This window comes from Rhopalosiphum maidis, chromosome 3 (assembly GCF_003676215.2).
Source record: "Rhopalosiphum maidis isolate BTI-1 chromosome 3, ASM367621v3, whole genome shotgun sequence".
NCBI classification, from domain to species: domain Eukaryota; kingdom Metazoa; phylum Arthropoda; class Insecta; order Hemiptera; family Aphididae; genus Rhopalosiphum; species Rhopalosiphum maidis.
This window is the reverse complement of record NC_040879.1, coordinates 24,352,268-24,373,265: the sequence shown is the minus strand read 5'-3', so window position 1 is coordinate 24,373,265 and position 20,998 is coordinate 24,352,268. Positions and strand designations below refer to the sequence as shown.

Genomic DNA, 20,998 nt, shown 5'->3' with positions numbered 1-20,998 from the left:
TATTGGTGCCCATCATAAGGCCATAACAGGTGGAAAAACTAAAAATGAACGAACTTAACATGGCTATTAGGTGCCTATGTCGTCGCCTTTGATTAAAATCTAAATTTTAACAAATGTATTTAGATATTTCCAATAACAGCTTTATAGTAATGCAAACGTACTGCATTCAGTCTTCTACAGAAAAATAATGTTATCAGATAAAATGTTTTAATTTATAACAAGAATAGGCTCAACGTTATCTATTTGTTTTCGCGTAGTCTATTCTGCTACGCGCCAAGAGCTTTATAATTGTCATACAAATATGAGTTAGTAAATACTAAATCTGTAAATGTGCGTCATAGATGATAATACAATAATAAATTAATTATCTATCACCTACATAGGTACCGACAGTGTTCGAATTGCATCCCTTTCGTAGGCGCAATTTGAGTTTTAAATTTGGGGGGCCATTATAATTTTCATGCATGTTCTGGCTGTATGCTCCCTGAGATATATAAAGGTGGAAGAAAATATATGCAAACCATTTTGGGGGGCTATGATTAATTATGAGGGGGCTTAGCCCCTCTCAAATCACGCTTATGATCTCTTTTAATTAGGTATTTCCCAGGGCCTAAAATTGTGTGCAGTAGCACATACTATGCGCAGTAGCTATTATTAAATGTGCAGTATTTTTTTGGATTTTATAAATTTTTATTTGATTAATATTCAATGTTGATTATTGAATATTATTAATTAGTAGAGCACGGATGTTGTAGTACTAAATCATTAGTAAAATTTTATTAATTGCAGTATTACACTAAAAAATATCAAAAATTACACTTAAAAGTTAAAATATTAGAAATTGCATTAAAAAATAACAGCGTTTTGTTATAAATGTTTTAAATTTACTGTTATTATCTAAAACTACCAAAAATATAAATATAAATAATTCAGTATTCTATTCGAAGTAGCAGAACACCAAATTATAACAATATAAGTATATAAAGCATAACTAGTCATATTTCAAAAATAATTTTATGCTGTATTAATTTAAGATAACATAGATGTTACGACATCTACTCATACGATTATGAGTGTCAACTATGTAACTAAAATAGTTGTATATAAATGAGTAAATTCAATAAAATTACAAAAATTGCAAAAAATTGTATTTAAAACTTTTAGATTTTAGTTCGTATTTAAAACGTACTTAGCAATATATTGAAAAAGTAGAAAAAAAGTTGCAAATACAACAACAGCCGTGCCATAACTATTAATAAATACCAACAATAATTATGTAACAAAGGTTAATAATATGTGGCATGATGTGCATTGTGCACTATTAGATTTATGTTTATTATTTTAAAATATTCCGGTGTATTGAATTAGGTGTGCAGTAGCAAAATACCCTAATTTTAGGCCCTGATATTTCCAATAAAACGATAGGTACATTGTTTCTTACAAAATATTTTTTTAACATGCATAGATTTTGTAATTAGTAATTTTTATTACGCAAAATTGTATTGAATAAGCTATATAATGAATTAATATGACTGATTACACAACTTATTATAATATTATGATTTATTTTACTGCAATTATATCTATGGAATATAATAAATTAAAATGCAGTTTAAAAAACATAAATAATATGGATATATTTAATAATTAAATGTATCTTTAATGTTGATTAATTACTGTAGCATATGAATTGTTACATATTGAAATCGCATTAGTATTATTATCGCGCGACCAATGCAGTTGTCGTTATCGGTTAATTATCTATTACCTACTGATGGTGCTCGAATTGGATAACCAAAAGAAAGGGCTCTTAAAAATTGAAAAAAAATTAGCGTCCATTAAAATAATTAATAATTAATATTAGTTTATAGTTATATACAGACATTTCAAAATTAACTATAGGTATTGTACCATTATAATAACATATTTAATAATCTTAATTTGCATAGTTATAGTCTATAGACTATAAGTAACAAATTAGCTTACAATACTACCTACATTACCCAATTTTGGACAGATGTATTTACTTAATTACAAAAATAAGTAGTATAAAATTATTGTTATTTGTATTGAAAAATAGTAATATTGCTTATAAATGTTTACATAATGTCATAATGGATATGATAATTGCAGCTGTATTCATAATTATTATTATCGTTACAGTATTATAAATGATTAGCAATACTTAGTTAATTACCCGCTACAGAATTTTTAAATAAGTATCAAACTCTTAACATTCATTAAAACACTTGTATGATAATTGTATTTTTTTTTTTTTGTTACCAATATTATTTTGTATTGACAAAGATCAGTTTTATTTCCATAGGATATAATTCTATTTTTTTTTCATATTAATGAAGTGCCAAACATTTTGGTGAATAGGATTAAAAATGTATGATTCCGTTATGATATTCTTTAATAATTCAAAAATATAAATAATTTATTTTCATTTTCTTGATAAATTAATAATTGATACATTATTCAAGTAAACTATTACCTTTTTTTAAATAATATACGTAACAATTATCTATGTAATATTACATTTTATGTGTTGTCCAAAAAGTGTTAATAGAATCACATATAAAAATGTCAGGTTAAAATCAACACAACTGATGGTCAAATATAATCATAGACATATTAATAGGTGGAGTGCGCATCGTGTGTTCTTCATTTCCTGGCAACCTTGTTAGAAAGAGATAGTCAACACCTATGATGGAACCAAAAAATATGCTATCTTTTTCTAAAAATGTTATTAAACTTCTTGTTCTTTCTCTCACATTATTAATGGGTATAGATGGTTGTATGATATTTTCTTCTAACCATCTTAACCTTCAGATTTCTTTCTTTGTTATTAGACTATTTCTACGTAGGTTTACAAATACAACAGGAAAGAAAAAATGTAAAACTCAATTATAATAAATAAGTAGTATATTTTTAAATAAAAATCGAATAATTTCATACATCACAAGTAGTTTAATTGCACAATACACCTATATTGATACTTGATGATGACTATTATTATTTTAAAGAATAATACAAAAAATAAATTTTACAAAATGTAGTTTATAAAAAGATTCCTACAATTTTGGATTTTCATTTAAATGTAATAATAAAATTAAATTGACATTATTATGAGTAATAAAAATTTGTTAACAAGTAACACCGTTAAGACTAATATGGAGTATTTTAGGAAATGGTTTTAACACAAATATAAATGAGTGTAAGGAATATAAAGAAAAGATGATGTCTAAGGTATTTTTTTTTATATGTGTCACTGTGAACCAGTGCTTGAATAAAGGGAAGATAGAACTCCTCTTCTTTAAAAAATATTTATGCATACTTTTTTTAATTGTGTCTTATAATCAATACACAATTCTTAAATATTTAGGTAAGCAACATTTTTTTTTAAACTTGTATCCCTCTTTTAATTTTTTCTCAATTCAAGCACTGCCGTGAACACATACAATATAATAAAAGATAAAAATTTGATTTCTCGTGATTGTTTCAGAGTGCAATAATTACTTACAAATAAAGTAATGATATCATATGTTTAATTGGATTAAAATTAAATATTATGGCCAACAATATTAAATAATAATTTAATTTTACACTAATTAAAAAATATTAATAAAAAAAAGTCATGTAATACAATGTAGCTATAAATATATATTTATTTTTAATTTATGTTTGTGAAAAATATAATAAAATTGTATTTTAACATTTACCATGCTTTAATACAATAGTTGATTAAGTTTACGAATAAGTTTATCTATGAGTAATAATCATTTTACATAATTACATTTTTTTTTAAAAAATGTTTTGGGTAATGTTCATAATTAAAGGTAAAGTTCATTATTTTGTTCATAAAAATGTAAATTAAACTGAAGCTCCAGACAAAAGTTTCTTGTCAAAGAGGAACTCACCGAGAGCTCCATGTGCTTCCAACATCTTACCAAGATTGGATATTTTACCAGCCAAGTCACGCTGACCTTCATATTGTTCAGTTAAGAAATCACCAGTTAACCAATCAACTAACTGAAAATAATCAAATAAAATTCATTTACTCAAATCTTTAAGTGGGTAAAAAAAATAGAGGATTGTAGTCACTTGGCATAACAGAATTTGGTTAGTTCAATAGTAACAATTTCATAAAAAATATTTATTTTTATTAGTAATATGATAATTATTATTATTTCAATGAATAAATCTTTCACTTTTATTATACCTTGATATTGAATAAGCTAATGTATAGTGTAAACTTAATACAAGGAAACTAACATATACATAATTAATCACATTAATTTTTATAAAATAGAAGTAGATTATGAATCATTATTCAAAACATAAAAATAGTTGATAATGAATATAAGAGATACATATTTTTATACATGATTAATTAGTATATAATCTAATTTAACCATATTATTGATGTTATAGTTTACCTAAACTATATATTGTTTAAATATTAATTTTATCTACTTAAATAGTGAGCATTATATTATTTAATAACATAACATACATTAATAATGACAAATAAAAGCTGCTTTAGAAATAAAGTAAACATATAAAACACATGTAGAAAAGGTAATTAATTTTAAAACTTATACCAAAAACAAACAATGTCAAATAATAGTAGTATAAAATCATTAACTGCCTTGTTAATTATGGTAATACATTTGGCGATAAGAACTATCTTAAATAACAAGCTTATAGCATGGCATAGCAAGTAAGTTGTAATAATAATAAAAAAATATTGATAATAAAAGAAACATCAATGGTAATGGTATAATTTGAGAAACAAATGAAAAACCTAGGGCTTAAATGCTTAGAATATGAATCTTGATAATAATATTAGCTAATTATACATATTATAATAATATTTTATTTGACCTGTCCAGCTAGCAATTAACCATAGGATCAGAAAATTGTAAATGTAACATTTATTATGAATTGTCTACCACTCGTGTATGCTTTCAACGTTATACATAACTATGAATAATTCAAACTATATTCTTAAACTTTAACTATAATCTTATCTTAGTAATTTTTAATAATTTAATGAAAAGATAATGAAGGATAGAGTTTTCATACTTAATGATAATCTAGATAAACTAAAATTTTGGAATTGTATTATGTATATATTAATCTGTAATCTACAATAAAATAATGTTTGATTTATATTAAGGGAATAGTTCAAAGATAAAAATGGTATCTTTGTATTAACAGTACTTAAAAAGTGCATACTATTAGTTGAACTATTTTTAATAAGTCTTAAATTCGATATATTTATTTTTGTGATTAGTATTTCATATCTTCTTTGTTAATGCAATACTTAAAACATTATTGTATAATAGATAATAAATAATTAATATAGTCGAGAGTTATCATAATGAGTTAATTATTAATAATGATAACATATTAACTAATACTAGAAGTACTATACATACATACATTAAACTATTAGTATTATACAGTTATAACATCATTAAGACTCAAGTGATCTCAGAAACACTCAAATTGATAAAGTCATAGTGACAAATCAACAAAGAATAAATGTTGAAGTATTATTTTGATAAAAATTTTTAGTCAATTATCCATTCATTCATTATTATTTTTAAATTATAAAAAGTCACGTAACACTGATAAAATGAAATATTACTCACATGATAGTCATTGAAATCTTGTCCCTCACGTCCAGGTTCCTCACATGTGGTGGCAATATCTCTTATCTTACGTGTAACGTGTGCTTCCAATTTTAAAGCATCCTTCAATGCGCTTAAGCCATCAGCCCATGTTTCAGACAAAGGTTGCTGTAAATATATATGTAGTAAAGCAACTAATAAAAGTTATATAACGTATGGGTTATAGATATATTTACGTACAGGGTCACGGATTAATTGACTGATATCTTTTGTCAAACCTCCTCTCATCAACAAGTAACCAATAATTTTAATAGCATGGTCACGTTCTTCGCTGGCACTATCAAAGAATATTTTTGCAAATCCTGGACGATTCACCGTGTCCTTAGAAAAATGTGCTCCCTAAAAATATACAATATAAGCACATTTATGAAATGGATTTATTTCCGATTACATAATTTGAGCTCTCTCACTGGATGTACATAATAATTTTTTTAGTGTAAACCAATAGACAATCAAAAATAATAAAATTATTTCTAATCACCATTGCAAAATATGTCATTGCTGCGGTGAGTTCTTCCTGGACTTGCTCTTTCATTTTTTTCGTACACGGAGAAACCATGGTGATCCAATCGTCTGGAATCTGGACCTGAGGCAGTTTACCTGCGAAAGAAAAAAAACGATATAGATGAGATCGTCACACACGTAAGCTAGCGATCCGCAGCGTTTCAGATTCATCGCGAATAAACCGCAACGACAATATATTGTACTTACAGGTCATTTTTCCGTGGGCCTCTTGGCTGGCCACGAAGAGAACGGCTGCCACACAGAGCAGCGAGAGCTTGAACATGATTCTGGTGCGCGGAGAAACGGTGTAGTCGAAAACTTAAAAACGCTGACTGACACTGAAACGAAAAGAGGAAAAACGAATGTAGCGACAATAACAATGATGATAATAATAAATAGTGCGCAACGGTCGGCGGGGGACGGGTGATAGCGGGTCGCAGAATATAATATTAAGTCGAACAACGACGACGACGGCGGCGGCGGCGGCGGCGGCGGCTGCGACAATGACGGGCAAACGACAATTATAAACCGTATATATACGCGCAATATCGCGGTTCAAAATGTGTGTGTTTTGTGTTCCGAGAAAACAGAAATTACGAGTCGGCTCGGCGGGCGAGAGGGGGCGGGGCGAAGAGACGCGGAAAAGGAACAAAAAATTAATAATAACAATAACAACAACGTCGAAAAACCGTACGAAAACCTAACCGATATGGACGACCATTACAACATATTGTGTACACGCCGTAGTGTTGGCCGCGTATGGTGGTGATGTGTAATATTTTCGGAAAACGATGAAAGCCGTACCTTATCCACCGGAGGAAAAATTCTTCTGTCGACGGGCACGCGAGCTGCAGCTGTAGACGACGAACGATACCGTGTAGCGACGGGAGGTTGACACACAATGTAGGCGCTCGACGGCGGGGATTAATAACGCCGTAATCGGTCGGCGGCACTCGTTATCAGGAGTCCGCCGCCGCCGCCGCCGGTTAGTGGGGGGGAGGGGGGTACGCCGCGGGCGACCCGCTGCAGCTGCTGCAGCCCGTCCTTCGCGCGCCGCGGTCACCGCCCCCTCCCCCGGCGCAGCCGAACCGCAGCGCACGGTCGTACACCGAACACCCCTCCCCGGCGCCGCCGGCCCGCAGCGGTGCCGTCCTACCGACGAAAACACCGAACACCGCGAACCGCCGCCGCCGAGTACTCGTTATCCTTCCCCGTTTGTTTTGTTCCCGTCGTCGTCGTTTTTTTTGTTTTCCGTTCGCTTCGTTGATAATCAGCTGACCTGCGCAGGACACGATATTCTGCTCTGCGATAATACTGCTCGTCCACTGTTAAGGCATTATTATACATATACACACATACATACATACATACATACATATATATATATATTACACTGTCGATATTTTCGATTTAATATATTATCGTCGTTGTGCGTCTCATCTAATATATTTTACGGCGCCGATTATTTTTGTCGTTCTACTGTGCACCGACGGCCGTCCGGCGTACAGCGCTCGCTTTGTATTCGCCCGCCGTTGTTCACCACGTCCCGTCGTCCCCCTGCGCGTCGTCCCGATTTCTTTCTCGACGTCACCGCTTGAATCGCTTCGAGTGCATTTATTTCGTGTCCGCCGCCGCCGACCAGTCCATTCCGTCGCCCGCGCTCACCTGCACGTCTGTTTCCGCGTCCGTCAGCCATCGTCGTTACACCGTGAGTATGATTTATTATTATTATTATTTTATCTTCTTTGTGTCGTACATCACCGTCGAACTGTTTTTACGTCTATCGTGCATACATTTATACATTAATATTGTCATTATCACGATCTGTGACTATATCGTTTTTGTCAGTCCTTCGCGACCGCTGTGCGTAGAATACGACTACCCCCCCCGTACAAATCGCACGGTTCTACGACACCCTATTGTTATTGTTATTACCGCTTGCCCGGCATCGCAATAATTGTTACGGCCAAAAGTATTTAATACGCTCCAAGTCCGTGTCACGATAGTGTATTATTGATGTGGCGCAATCGCGTTTTGGTTGTCGATGAACAGCTACTATTGTAATGCGATTATTAATATTTTTATCGTTATTATGACTATGTGTGATACACTATAACGTCATGTACGTGTTGTTGGTGGCAATGTGTTGTTGACTGTCCGTTTCTTTTGTCTCGTATTTTTATCTTATGTAATTATTAACTGTTAATTAATATTAAACAGTCTCTTTAGTATATCAATTGTTCACACTTGATGCATTTTTTACATAATGAGAGTAAAAACACGATTTTATTTTTCAAAATTGTACAAAGTATTAATCTTATATTTTGTAAGTGAATAGTTGTGTGAGATACGAGACAAGAAAAACCAACAGGCAACAATATAATATGATCTTGCATTGCAACTTTTTTTAAATGTAAAACACTTAATATTTTTAATGTCTTAAAAGTGATTAAGGAAATGATAGTGAGTGTTGATCATAAAAATACAAATGTCTACATAATTATTAAAATTATGATCGCCGATTATTGACATTTTATTGGTTTTTAAGTTTTCTAACTTCTAGTTAATCATTAATCAATGCTCTAACGATATGTTAATCAATATCAGTTTACTGTTGTAGGTTTAAGGTAGGTAATTTTTTGAATCAAATGTTTTGTTTGATAGATTGATACTACAATTTAATTTTTAATTTAAATTGATCATAATAGAATATAATACATCCTGAATTGTACATCGTTATTTAACTAAAGCATTATTCATTTTAACTGTTTTATGACATTGTATGTATTCATATTATATTTACTAAGAATCTACATTTAAACAGATAGGTACCTGTATTATTAAGAATATTGAATAATTAAAAAAAGTTTATCAAATGAATGATACACTTTAAATACTGCATTGTTTGTATCTACATCAATATATCTCAATATTAAAGGATAAAAATCATTTTCATATTTTATAAATTAAATTCTGAATTATAAATACCTTATTAGTTAATAAATAAACAAAATAAAACCACTTTTTTATACTTATTAGATAGATACCTATTCTGCCCTGTTAAGCAAAAGTGTCATAAAACCAATATATTAGTTTTAAGAAAAATGCAGTTTTGTCATTTTATTGTACCTTTATAAATGTAGGGTGGGCAGGAATAACGTGCTATGTAGTAGTTTGTAAATTTTACAGGAACAACTAAAAACAAAAAATTTTTTGGTATATTGTATACCAGTTTCTAAGTTAGTACACGATGTACGATAAAAACATTCTGAGAAATTTTCGATCCCTAAAATATATTGAGATTGCTTCATAGTACAGTTATTCCGCAAAAAAATGTTACATATCATGTTATTCTCGCCCACCCTTCAATTATCTATTAGTGTATTTTATTTAGTATAAAACATATCCGTCTTTTTAGTTTTTTTTTACAAGGATTAAGGAGTCGAGGAATGCAATGGAATAATAATTAAGTAGTAATAAGTATTATTCGTTTATTATATGAATAAAAGTTAATTTTATGTTATTACTTAGCAATATAAGCTATTTAGCATGTTAGATAATGACACTGTAACTCGGCTAGATATACAAGTGTTATGTAAAAATGCTGTATCCATAAATATATAGTTTAAGACGTTTGTACTTAGTATTTATAATTCTTTTTGATACCTATTGTGTTTTCAAAGAAAAATAATAGCTTATATTTTAATGTAATTTCAGAGGTTTTTACTTTACAAATATTGTGTAAAATAGGTAAACCTATAAATCATTTATAAATTGTTTTCAAGTTATAGCACTTTTCCTTAACAGGGCAGTGTATTGTTAAGATATTTTTGTTGACTTGAAAAAGTATTAAGGAGTTAATAATTTAAAAGTTGGTGTATGCTCGTGTTATAAGATATAAGATATTTTGACAATCAGACCTCAAAATGTAATACTTTTTCATCTTAATCTAAACGATATATTTTGAAATTTTTATTTTACTTCAGTTTTGTCATACTATATAAGTAAGAACTAAAACAGTAATTAATGCTGTTGTAGTGCCCTTTACATTTTATGCATAACATGTTTAATATAGATTTTATAGTTTTATGTACATTGTACATTATTAATTTATTTTATTTTTATATCTAAACCAATACATAATAAATAGTTTAAGTAGTGCTCATTCACATATTCTAATTTAAATATTATCTTAATGCTGATAATAATAAAATTTAAAAAAGTATGAAATGCTAGTATAAGTAGATTAATGACAATAAGATGTTATGTGTTTAATGATAAACACTCAAGTGGACAATATTATTGTCTAATCATAACTTGCATAATAATAGGTAATATGATTTATGCTTATAGTTATTCATTATCTTTTGGTAGTTTACTTAATCATAAGTATTTATACGTGCTAATTGTGTAGTGGTTAGGTTTGAATTGCATGCCTTGGTTCAAGTATACTTATATTATGTGTGTAAAGTAAACTGCATACACAGTTTAAATTGAGGCTGTAAAATAAATTACATTTAATTAAAAGTTAGGTTAACATATTTTTTTATTTAGAAAATTTTTCTTTATTCTACACTTTAAATTTTTAAACCAAAAGAAAGAAACATAATTGTTATTTGCATTATCACTTTAATTTGTTATAATAAATTGGTACATGATTATATTACTCGGAAGCCATTAATTATAATGACATAATTAAAGAAACATATGTATGAATTTATAATTCTCTATTATTATTATGAAAACAAATATGATAATTGAAGATCCAACTTTGGCATATAGTTGTTAATTTTATGGTCGAGTTTATTTCTATAGCTATTTTTGAATAAATAATGGTCATGTTTTATCATTTGAATACATTTTTATGTGCTTTTTATAAAAATTTACCATAACTAAAAAGAAAACAATTAAACATATTATTTTGATTTGTCATATTATTCATATTATGTAATATGTTTCTAGTTTTTACCTATATAGATTATAGATATATCTAGTTTATACTAAACAATTGCAATGGTGGCTACACGATAGTCCTATATACATAGGTCATTTTATTTATGACTTGTTTCAAACAGTCGAAACAACACCAACTTATATGAATTTAAATAATATAAATACATGTTTATCTAAAAGTGTGTTTAAAATAATTGTTAAAGGGGTTGAAGCCGATCAAAAAATATGTAACACAACCAAAATATCAGACAAAAGTGGCATTTGTGTTTGATGGATTTTCATTTAGGAAACAGATTTGAATTTGTATTTAAGTCTTCAAATGAAGGAGATTCATGGTTTTTTTTTTTTTTTAATAATTAATTTGGGTAAAATTTCTTTGACTGAACCCTAAAAGACTAGATGACAAATTCAAATCTGTTTTCAAAAATAAAATCTATTAATCTTAAGCTTTATAATTTTGTCTGGCTTAATCTTAGATCTTATTACTCGTACTACCATTCACCAGTGACATTGACACATTGTGTATTTAATATGTATTATATATATATTATATTAGGGATAAATATTTACTTGGTATATTATAATTATTATTATTCAACTGCAATGATAATTGCAACTGGTGCGAGTACATTATTAATGAATATTTATAATAGGTATTTAGAAAATTAATAATATACTTTTTTCGGACGAATTCTCGTACAGCACAGTTTATTTTGATTACTATCGTAATTCAGGAATTTAAATTTTGTCACAAAAAATTTGACAACAAATTACTTATAATTTAATTATCATACATTAACATAGCCAATATGTACATGTAATGTGAAATTCCTAAACACTATTCTTTAAAATATGGTCTACTACAGCCCCCTTAAGGCATTTTTGAAGTTTAGTAATATTATTAGTTTATTTTTTCTATTATTTATTTATTTTTAAAAGCATTTTTCTTATATTCAAGACATTTAAATAGGCGCTTTACTATAATAATTAATTGGTTGAGACTAATAAATACTAATACAAGTTATACTATAATTTAATTAATTTTTTTTTTTTTAATATAATTTTCAGTATCAAGATGAGTATTAAATTGTTTGCAATTTGTGTGACCACTGTCCTCTGTGTAGGATATGTTGCTGGTGAATATTGTTATAATGATGTTGTTGGTGCATGCAGCCCAGTTGGTTTGTTTCATTGTTTCTCTTATGTAAGCTATTGTATTTGTTTTTCATATTTAATGTTGTATGATTATTGTAGGAGGAGAAGTCCAAAACTGTAATTCAAGATATGGAGCTTTCAAAGGTGATGAATTATTAACAAGTGTACAAGGCTATGCCAACACTCATATTTTGCGTAGTTTTCAATTTTTGCTAATGGTAAATATTTATTTTGTTGTTTTATTTATTTTAAATTTAATAATGTTATATTTGTCTTATTGATAAGCAACACAAATATAACAAATAAGATAGTTGTCTTATATTTAATAATATCGGTGGCGCGAGGTGGATTTTGAAGCTTAGTAAACACTAAAAAAAACCCTCTCAATTATCAAATATTGAACTTCTTTCTGCTGCTTAAAATCATAATCCCCCTACCACATCTGGACGTACTTACTGAGTAGTGTTTAATGATATGAGCTGTGTAATAAAAATCCCGAGCACTTCTGATAATATATCGCTTACCTAAATATCAATAAATTGTTTTTTTTTTTTTTAATTTTTAATGTAATATAATACATAAATTAAAATCTAGGCATCTCTATGACTATGACTTAAGTGTTTATTTTTATGTATTATTTTTATCTATTACGTTCATTATATTTTCAGTGTTTGTAATTATTTCTTTTAAATATAAATCTAATATATAATATATACCATATACTGAGATTTTTTTACTGAATTATACATATTACTTACTTTGTTATATGTTTGTTTCTTTTAGTCTTCTCATTTCGGTAACTTTGAAAAGAACCGTGGTGGTTTCGAAAAGCTTTATAAACAATTGTCTGACAATACATGGGAAAAAGCTATTGATCTCGTGAAGTTTATTGGTAAACGAGGAGGTCACATGAACTTCCGTGCACGTAAAGACGAAAAGAACGAAAAAGTAAATTGAAATTTTTTTAATATTAAATTTAACAATTAGTATAGGTATTATTTATAAATATTGAGTTAATGAGTTAATATATTTATGTATATTCTTTATTCCAATAGCAAATTGATTTTGAAATGTATGAATTGGGAAGTATGGCAAGAGCTTTGGATATGCAAAAAGGTTTGGCTGAAGAAGCACATTTCATTCATGCTGAAGTCACACGTAGAAAGGAACACGATCCCGAGGTAAGGATTATTGTTTTTAAATTCATTTAAATAAAATAATTTTTTGAACAAAAATTGAATTTATGTATGTTATTTTATCATAGGTTGCATCATATTTGGAGAATAACTTCGTACATCAACATTCTGATATCATAAGAAAATTATCTGGTCACACAAATGATTTGAAGCAATTGATTGCCAATCAACCCGATCCAAGCTTGTCCCTTTATCTCTTTGATGAATACTTGCAGAAATCATTATAAGATAATTACATATAATTTTGTATGCCATTTATTATTCAACAACACTTTATCATTAAACTTTTAATCCCAATATTATTTTGAACAAAAAAAATTATGATATATAATTTTAGTATTTAAGGAAAGTATTTATAATCTTTATAATTATTTATTAATATCATAAACATATGTGAGTTGTCATTTTTTGACAACTTAATTATTATATGATTGAACACAATTAATTTTTTCTATTTTGTTTATTCATGTACAACTCACTTTAAAATATTAAAAATATTAAATACTGCATATATATTGAACTTTTTAGGGTTAAAAAACAACTTTTTTGGAGATGTTATATTTTACCGTTTGTAACTTGTCTAGAATACAAGAATACATTATTTGACATTTTGTTTACTTAAATAAAAAAATATTTTATAACCTTTAAATTATTATGTGAGTGTACCTAAAAAACATGATTAATATACCTACATTTTTCTGCAATCAAACCTAAAATGTATTATAAAAATATTAAATTCGGTTCTTGACCAAAATAATTACACGTGTAATGCCTTATTAGTGTATTATTTTTCAACAAATCTCGAATAAAAATGTATCCAAAAAACATTTTATTTAACTATAATTTTCTATAAATTATAGGAATTTTAACACGTCGAGTGCCACGTAAATTTAGCGTGCGTTGCCCGAGTATCCGCGCGTAATCGGTTCCGCAATGACGTCGTCCTCCAGTGCAATGTGGTGGTTATTTCGCTAAATTTATATATATATATATACTTGTTATTATTATTTAATGCCTGAATGATTAATATCCAATAATGAAATGTACAAATATCTTATACCTGTAGCAATGAATAATATATACACGAATTAATACGAAATAATATTTTGATAGAAGTTCCTTGTATTATTTTCATTTAATTAAAAGTAAAATAATAACATTTATACATTTATAGCTATATACAACTGTATATTATAAGAATAATGTATAGATATAATAACTTAAGCTATAAATACGAACAACCATCGCGGCGTCGTCGTCGCCAACGAATATTTTCTGGGAATAATGACTATAATTTTGCTAAAAATAAACGAAAATTAAATCCAAACACACAGTTTAAAAGTAGACATTTTACTGAATAACTAACCACGTATAAAAACAGAAGAATTGCTCTGGATGCTCTGATAACCGAATAAATTATAAGACCATAAAGATACCTATACAAATTGTCGACCGTGGCACTCGACGTGTTAAAATGTGTATCATTTTGCTCATAAAGTATATTATTTAAAACTAAAAACTTAAATGATCGTAATTAATAAATAGTGTAATTAATCATAATTTTATTACTGAATGTTCGTAAAAAACCAACAATCAACATACAAACAGATAATGTTCTAACCATCAAGTTTTATTATGGGTCGATTTACTCTAATTTTTAAACTAACGGAGTCAGACGTGATCTGCTGAGCGTAAATTGCCATGTTGTGCACTTGCAAGACATATAGTAAATTTTTGATTACCAGTTTCAATAGTGTGCTTTTAGTTTTGATATTAGAGTGAAGAGTGAATTGAACCTATCAAACTTTTAGGTCAGTGTTCTCTCATAGGATTTTCACGATATTTTAATTTGTAAGTGAGTTCTGAGTATGAAAAATATTTGAAGCTTATAATTCGCTTAATAATCATAATATGTTCTTAAAAGAATATGTTAGCTTTAATATTAGAGTAAATTTACCTATCATCAAATTTAAAGGTAAGAGTATTACCTAGACCAGTGTTTCCCAACTGGTGTTCCGCAACCCGCGGAACCTAAGGGTTCCGTCAGCCGGTGCTAAAGGTTCCGTAAGAAATTTGGGAAAATATATATTAATAATATTTTCGATTTGAATTATGATTTGAACATAGAAAAGCTACAAAAATTATATGGGGTTCCACAAAACGTTTAAGCTCCTGCAAAGGTTCCGTGAATAAAAGAAGTTGGGAAACACTGACCTAGACAATATCATATACTTTTATTGATATTAAATTATCATTTTAAAGTGAGTTACGAACGTTTTCAAGTTATAATATTTTACATAGTTATAACTCATTTTAAAACAATAATATCAATAAAAGCATATGAAATTGTCTAGATAATTATCTTACCCTCAAATTTGATGATAGGTAAATTTACATAAAAACTAACATCACAATAAAATGTGTTCTGCTGAACACAAATTTGCTATGATGTATATTAGTAAGACAGAAACAACATGTGCGGGTATAACGTCCTCTTAAGTATTTATATTAAAATTACAAACCCTATGTGGGTTCAGCGCTCGCACAGAATCAAATTAGGATCGGTAAAAATATGTACACATCATGCAGACAGGTTTTGGCTCCGCTCCCACGCTGAAACGTGCTATGATCGGGAAATACGCTGCCAATCAACAGATGTCTATACGACTATACCTATGTATTATTTTTGATGTTATAAATTTATATTGTAGACATCTGTGCTTGCAGTACCATTGAACCACGGTCTTAGATTAAGAACTAATTTGAATTGAACTAATGAACTATTAACTATATGATATATACCTAGTTCAACGGCCAGTACACGATCCGAAATAACAGAGAAATGTTTTTTTTTGTTATCTTCTTCGATAAGCCTACCTTATCTGCGCCAAAAGATAGGCTATGTAGTATTATATATAAGTCTGTGCCTTTTAGCGACAATCTGAGAAATTAAAATCTTAATCTTAATTAAAATTTTATTTTCCGCGCTATCAAAAATGCGTGTATAGGTGTATAGACACAAGTCACAGGACCGGCTCAATAGGTACGCCACACGTCTTTTAAAATTCTGATATCATAAATAATTTTTATAAAGATTATATCACACAAAATATATGTGGTGTATTAAAAAAATATTAAATTTGAATTCTTTGTTATAATTTTTATTAAACGACGCTTTGAACTTGTAAATAATGTTAATGTCCTTAAGGCTGTGTACCATTAATTAATATCTAGTGTAATTGTAAAATAAATTGTTGAAAATAGTGATAAAATAGAGACGACTAGACGAGAGTCCCGTACGTCAGTTTACTGTTAAGCAGCATTACGTTCCACTATTGTGTTTTAGATCTAAAAATAGAAAACCATTGTGTAATGTCATAGTGTCGTAGTGTTCTATGCTAATGTGTAGACAAATATCATTAGCTGTCTGCTGATAATATCAATTGACAATTATCGGATTATTATATCGATATAATTATAAGTTTTATTTATACTCTCATCAATTTTCAGATAGAATATTTCTAAATTAGATGCTCTCACTGCTTACACTACTTACAGGTATCTATTTATGATGATATTGTATTCTTTTAAATTGTTTCAATTATTTACTGTGCATAAATGCCTATGACATGGGAGTACGGGACCCGTCACATACTCTAGACAGGTACTTATTTGATGAACAATAAACTAAAGCTTAAGTAGATATATGTTGCGACGAGACGGTTTTTCAGTTTATTGTGCATACGCAGAGTAGATAAATCTATAAATGATTCTTAATAGTTAAGCAGGCCTATGTATCTATCATAATATGTATTTATTTTTTCACACAAAATTATTTTATAAAAAAAGGTGTATAGTAGAGATGGAAAAGTCACTATAATGGATGTGTTAAATTTGAATGCAATGACAGGTATTATCGTATACGAAAAACGATTCTGAACGAAAATGATTTGTCAGTCTAGGATAATTAGTAAAATATATTATATTATTAGTTATTACCTATATTTAAATTGTAATACATCGTTATTTTACTCGATTTCGGTAAAAAATAAGTATAATCCGCTCATAAAATTTTTTTTATATTAATGCTGGCGTTTTTTTTTTTAAAGTTATTTGAAGAAACAATTATGGAGAACCTTATGTTGGGTTTTTTAGCTTTAGATATAAATTACAAAATGTTATGAATTTTCAACTTCAAAATTCCTTGCAAATTTCCGCGATTTTGATATATTTCGTAAACATTTGAACTTTTAATGCTTATAAGCAAAAATTGTGATTTTTTTTTATTACGGTAAGTACAACTTATAATAAACCTTGTATTAAATTTTAAAGATTTTTTGGAAAGTCAAATTTTTTTTATCGGCATTTCAAGAAAAACAATTTAGAAAAATCAAAAATTTCAATGGTCTATAAAAAGTTTAAAAAAATTCTAAATATTTTGAAAATTTAATCGTAAATAGATAACGCTAATATAAATATTTGGTGAAAACTTCAAGTATTTTCAATGATTTGTTTTTATGTTAGAGCAATACCAAAAAATCAACTTTGTCGAAAAGTGGTTATCCTTAGAAATCCCCGTTTTTCCGTTTTCAGAGTTTATCTTGACACTTTTGAAAACTACTAGAAATTTTTCACTTTTGACCTTCCAACGTACCAACTAGATTCAATTTCCTTTTCAAAAAAGGGTTGAAATCAAAAATCAAAGCACTATTACTATTCCAAAACGTGATGATGACACACAAAAATAAAAAAAACACATCACTCCTTTCAGAATCTAAAATATCTCATAAATCTGGAGAAAAAAAAGCTTTACAATTAACACGATAAAACATGGGCACATGGGCAGTATTATAAAACTGATTAGCTGAACGTATCATTATATAATTGTATATTGATATATTGTATAAAAAAATTGTGATCATATGTTTTGGATATTTTTTCAATTGATATATGAACAACTTATATTTAAGTATTTTTTTTTCTTATTATTATAAATGGATCTTAGTTGTGTTACATATAAGTATTATATAATAATACAAAGATGTTGTTGTTCACGGATGATAAAGTGATTAGATAATAGCAAAATTAATAAACATCATGTAAGAAAGACATAAAAGAAAAATACAAATAATAACTATGCTGTACATTTAGGTACATAATATACAGGCAAATCAATAGTGCTAAATTTACAACCTTCTGATTTGTCGAGCTTGTAATATATTATTGTTTAATATTTTTGACTGAGCTATCAGCTATGCAATTTTATCGGTATTTATATTTATAGGAAAAAATTGAAAATGTTAAAAATATCTTTAATTAAGGTAGCTCAAAGAATGGGGGCATCTTTAGTAGTTTAGTTTAAAAATAAGAGTAAAATATTTGTGTTCTGCTTCTCTATTTTGATAAAATGCATGTACCACGTCTTTTGAACATTTCAAATATCGTTTCTATTGATTTGTTTCATTTTTAACTTGAAAATTGAAACTATTCATCATAAATAATAAAAACGCAGCATTAACTCCACCAAAGTTGTAAAAATCGGAAAATCACTTACGACGTTAATTGCATGCGTGTGGGACACAATCTTACAGATCTGCTTACAGATCACCAATAAGGCAATAATTAGTGAAGAGTCGAACTAAAATAATCAAATATTTTTTAACTACTTCTTATATCATTAAGTATAAATACTTGTATAATAACCACGTGAAAGTAAATGAGAGTATTTTTTAATATGAAAATCCAATTTCGAATAAATAGAGAAATATGATAAAATCTTACATTTAAATGTGTACTTAGTTATAACTATAGAGTCCGGATTTATATTCTATTAAAACGTTTGAAATATGATGTTTAAATACAGCTAATATTAATGAAATATTTCCAAAAATATTCTTAGGTTACGACCTTAGATCAAATTTAAATTAGGATTTTATTAGGTTATGTAGGAAATGGATTTAAAATATTTTTTTTAGTAACTCGAAAGTAATGTGAATTTTGAAAAAAAAAATATATGTACATATAATTTATTTGTTACTATAGTAATTTATTAAACAATACAAAAAAATCAAAAATTAATTTCCTACATTACCTAGTAAAGAAGTAAAGGAATTCAAATATGTTTTTAAAAATTAAAATCGGAGTTTTGGTACTGATTTCCAAGAATCTTAGCCGTAGTTCATGTTGAATAATTACATAAAGCGTTTGGGAAACTCACGCTCACTTTTTCAACGGCTTTAATAATATTATATTATATACTACAACTACACAATGCGTTGTCGGTCGAACGATTAACGCGCGCTCGTCTGCATGGGACCCTTGTAGCTACGACACACAAATTGACATCAGTACACAAGTGGTTGTTCGTAAGTTCTAAAAATGCACGAATTCATCCATGCTCTAAACATTGGCAAAATAAGCATTAAAAAATGCACTAAAAAGTTTGGATAAATGCAATATTATGTAGATCAATTCGTTTTAAAAGTATTTTATTCCTTTTAATTTTTATACATTTTAAAATAGTCAAAATTAATTAAAATAAGAAACAAAAAAGAACCAAAATATTTAAATAAATAAATAAAATATTTTTTTATGTAATAATATGCGCCAATAACTCTAAAAAAACTACTATACGACAAATATGCCTTTACACCCATAATATGCAAAAACATGCACTATTAAACTTTATATAATAATTACTATTGTTATGAAATTGATTTGTATCTCAGTTAGCAAGTTTTCCTGTGTAACAAACTAACAAAAAATGCATGTAAATGCATGCTCACGAGTCCTGGTTAGTGGTTATAAATATGAGTGCTGTCGGACTTGTTTGTGTGTTTCGTTGCCAGAAGTACATATTTTCAACGAAATTTAAAAATCGAATTTTTAATATTTGATATAGAAAAAAGATAAAGACTTAAGACGTTCATCATTACTAGGGCTGTATGAATGTAATGCCCTATAAGACCCTTCCAAACTTTCGCGATTTTGACATATTTTATAAACATTTGGATTGTCTAACGTGACACACGATTTTTGATTTTTTTTCTACAATAAGAAATACTTATTATAAACCTTGTATTAAATTGTAAAGATTTTTTGGATAGTCAATTTTTTTTATAGTCATTTAAAAAAAAAAAATCTTAGACAAGTCGAAAATTTCAATCGGTTATAAATAGCCTAAAATTAGTCAAAATGTTTTGAAAATTTAATCGTAAATAGAAACGCTAGTATAAACATTTGGTGCAAATTTCAAGTATTATAATGATTTATTTTTGGATTATAGCAAAATAAAATAATCCCTTCCTCGAAGTACCAAATAGATGAATTTTCTTTTTCAAAGAGGGACTGAAGTCAAAAATCAAAGGTTTCTACTCTAAAACGAAAAAAAACACATCATTGTAAAATCAATACATTCATCACTCCGTTCAGAATCTAAAAGCCATTAGAAGTTCTTAAATATTTAAAATATTAGAAAAGACAATTCAC

General features: G+C 28.0%; 2 protein-coding genes across 2 annotated transcripts; one reads left to right on the top strand and one right to left on the bottom strand.

The window, feature by feature from the left end:
• Positions 1 to 3,407: 3,407 nt before the first annotated feature.
• On the bottom strand, positions 3,408 to 7,168 carry LOC113555523 (ferritin subunit). Its single transcript, XM_026959893.1, has 6 exons — positions 7,011 to 7,168; positions 6,414 to 6,544; positions 6,184 to 6,302; positions 5,883 to 6,041; positions 5,664 to 5,810; positions 3,408 to 4,035 (listed from the first exon to the last, which is right to left on the bottom strand). The coding sequence occupies exons 2-6, from the start codon at positions 6,487 to 6,489 to the stop codon at positions 3,877 to 3,879; spliced, it is 660 nt and encodes a 219-aa protein (XP_026815694.1). The 5' UTR covers positions 6,490 to 6,544; positions 7,011 to 7,168; the 3' UTR covers positions 3,408 to 3,876.
• Positions 7,169 to 7,625: 457 nt separating this feature from the next.
• Positions 7,626 to 14,159, top strand: LOC113556146. The gene is made up of 6 exons (XM_026960915.1): positions 7,626 to 7,914; positions 12,228 to 12,340; positions 12,414 to 12,532; positions 13,098 to 13,262; positions 13,370 to 13,495; positions 13,579 to 14,159. Exons 2-6 carry the CDS (start codon positions 12,235 to 12,237, stop codon positions 13,735 to 13,737), a joined length of 675 nt encoding a protein of 224 aa, XP_026816716.1. The 5' UTR covers positions 7,626 to 7,914; positions 12,228 to 12,234; the 3' UTR covers positions 13,738 to 14,159.
• Positions 14,160 to 20,998: the final 6,839 nt, after the last annotated feature.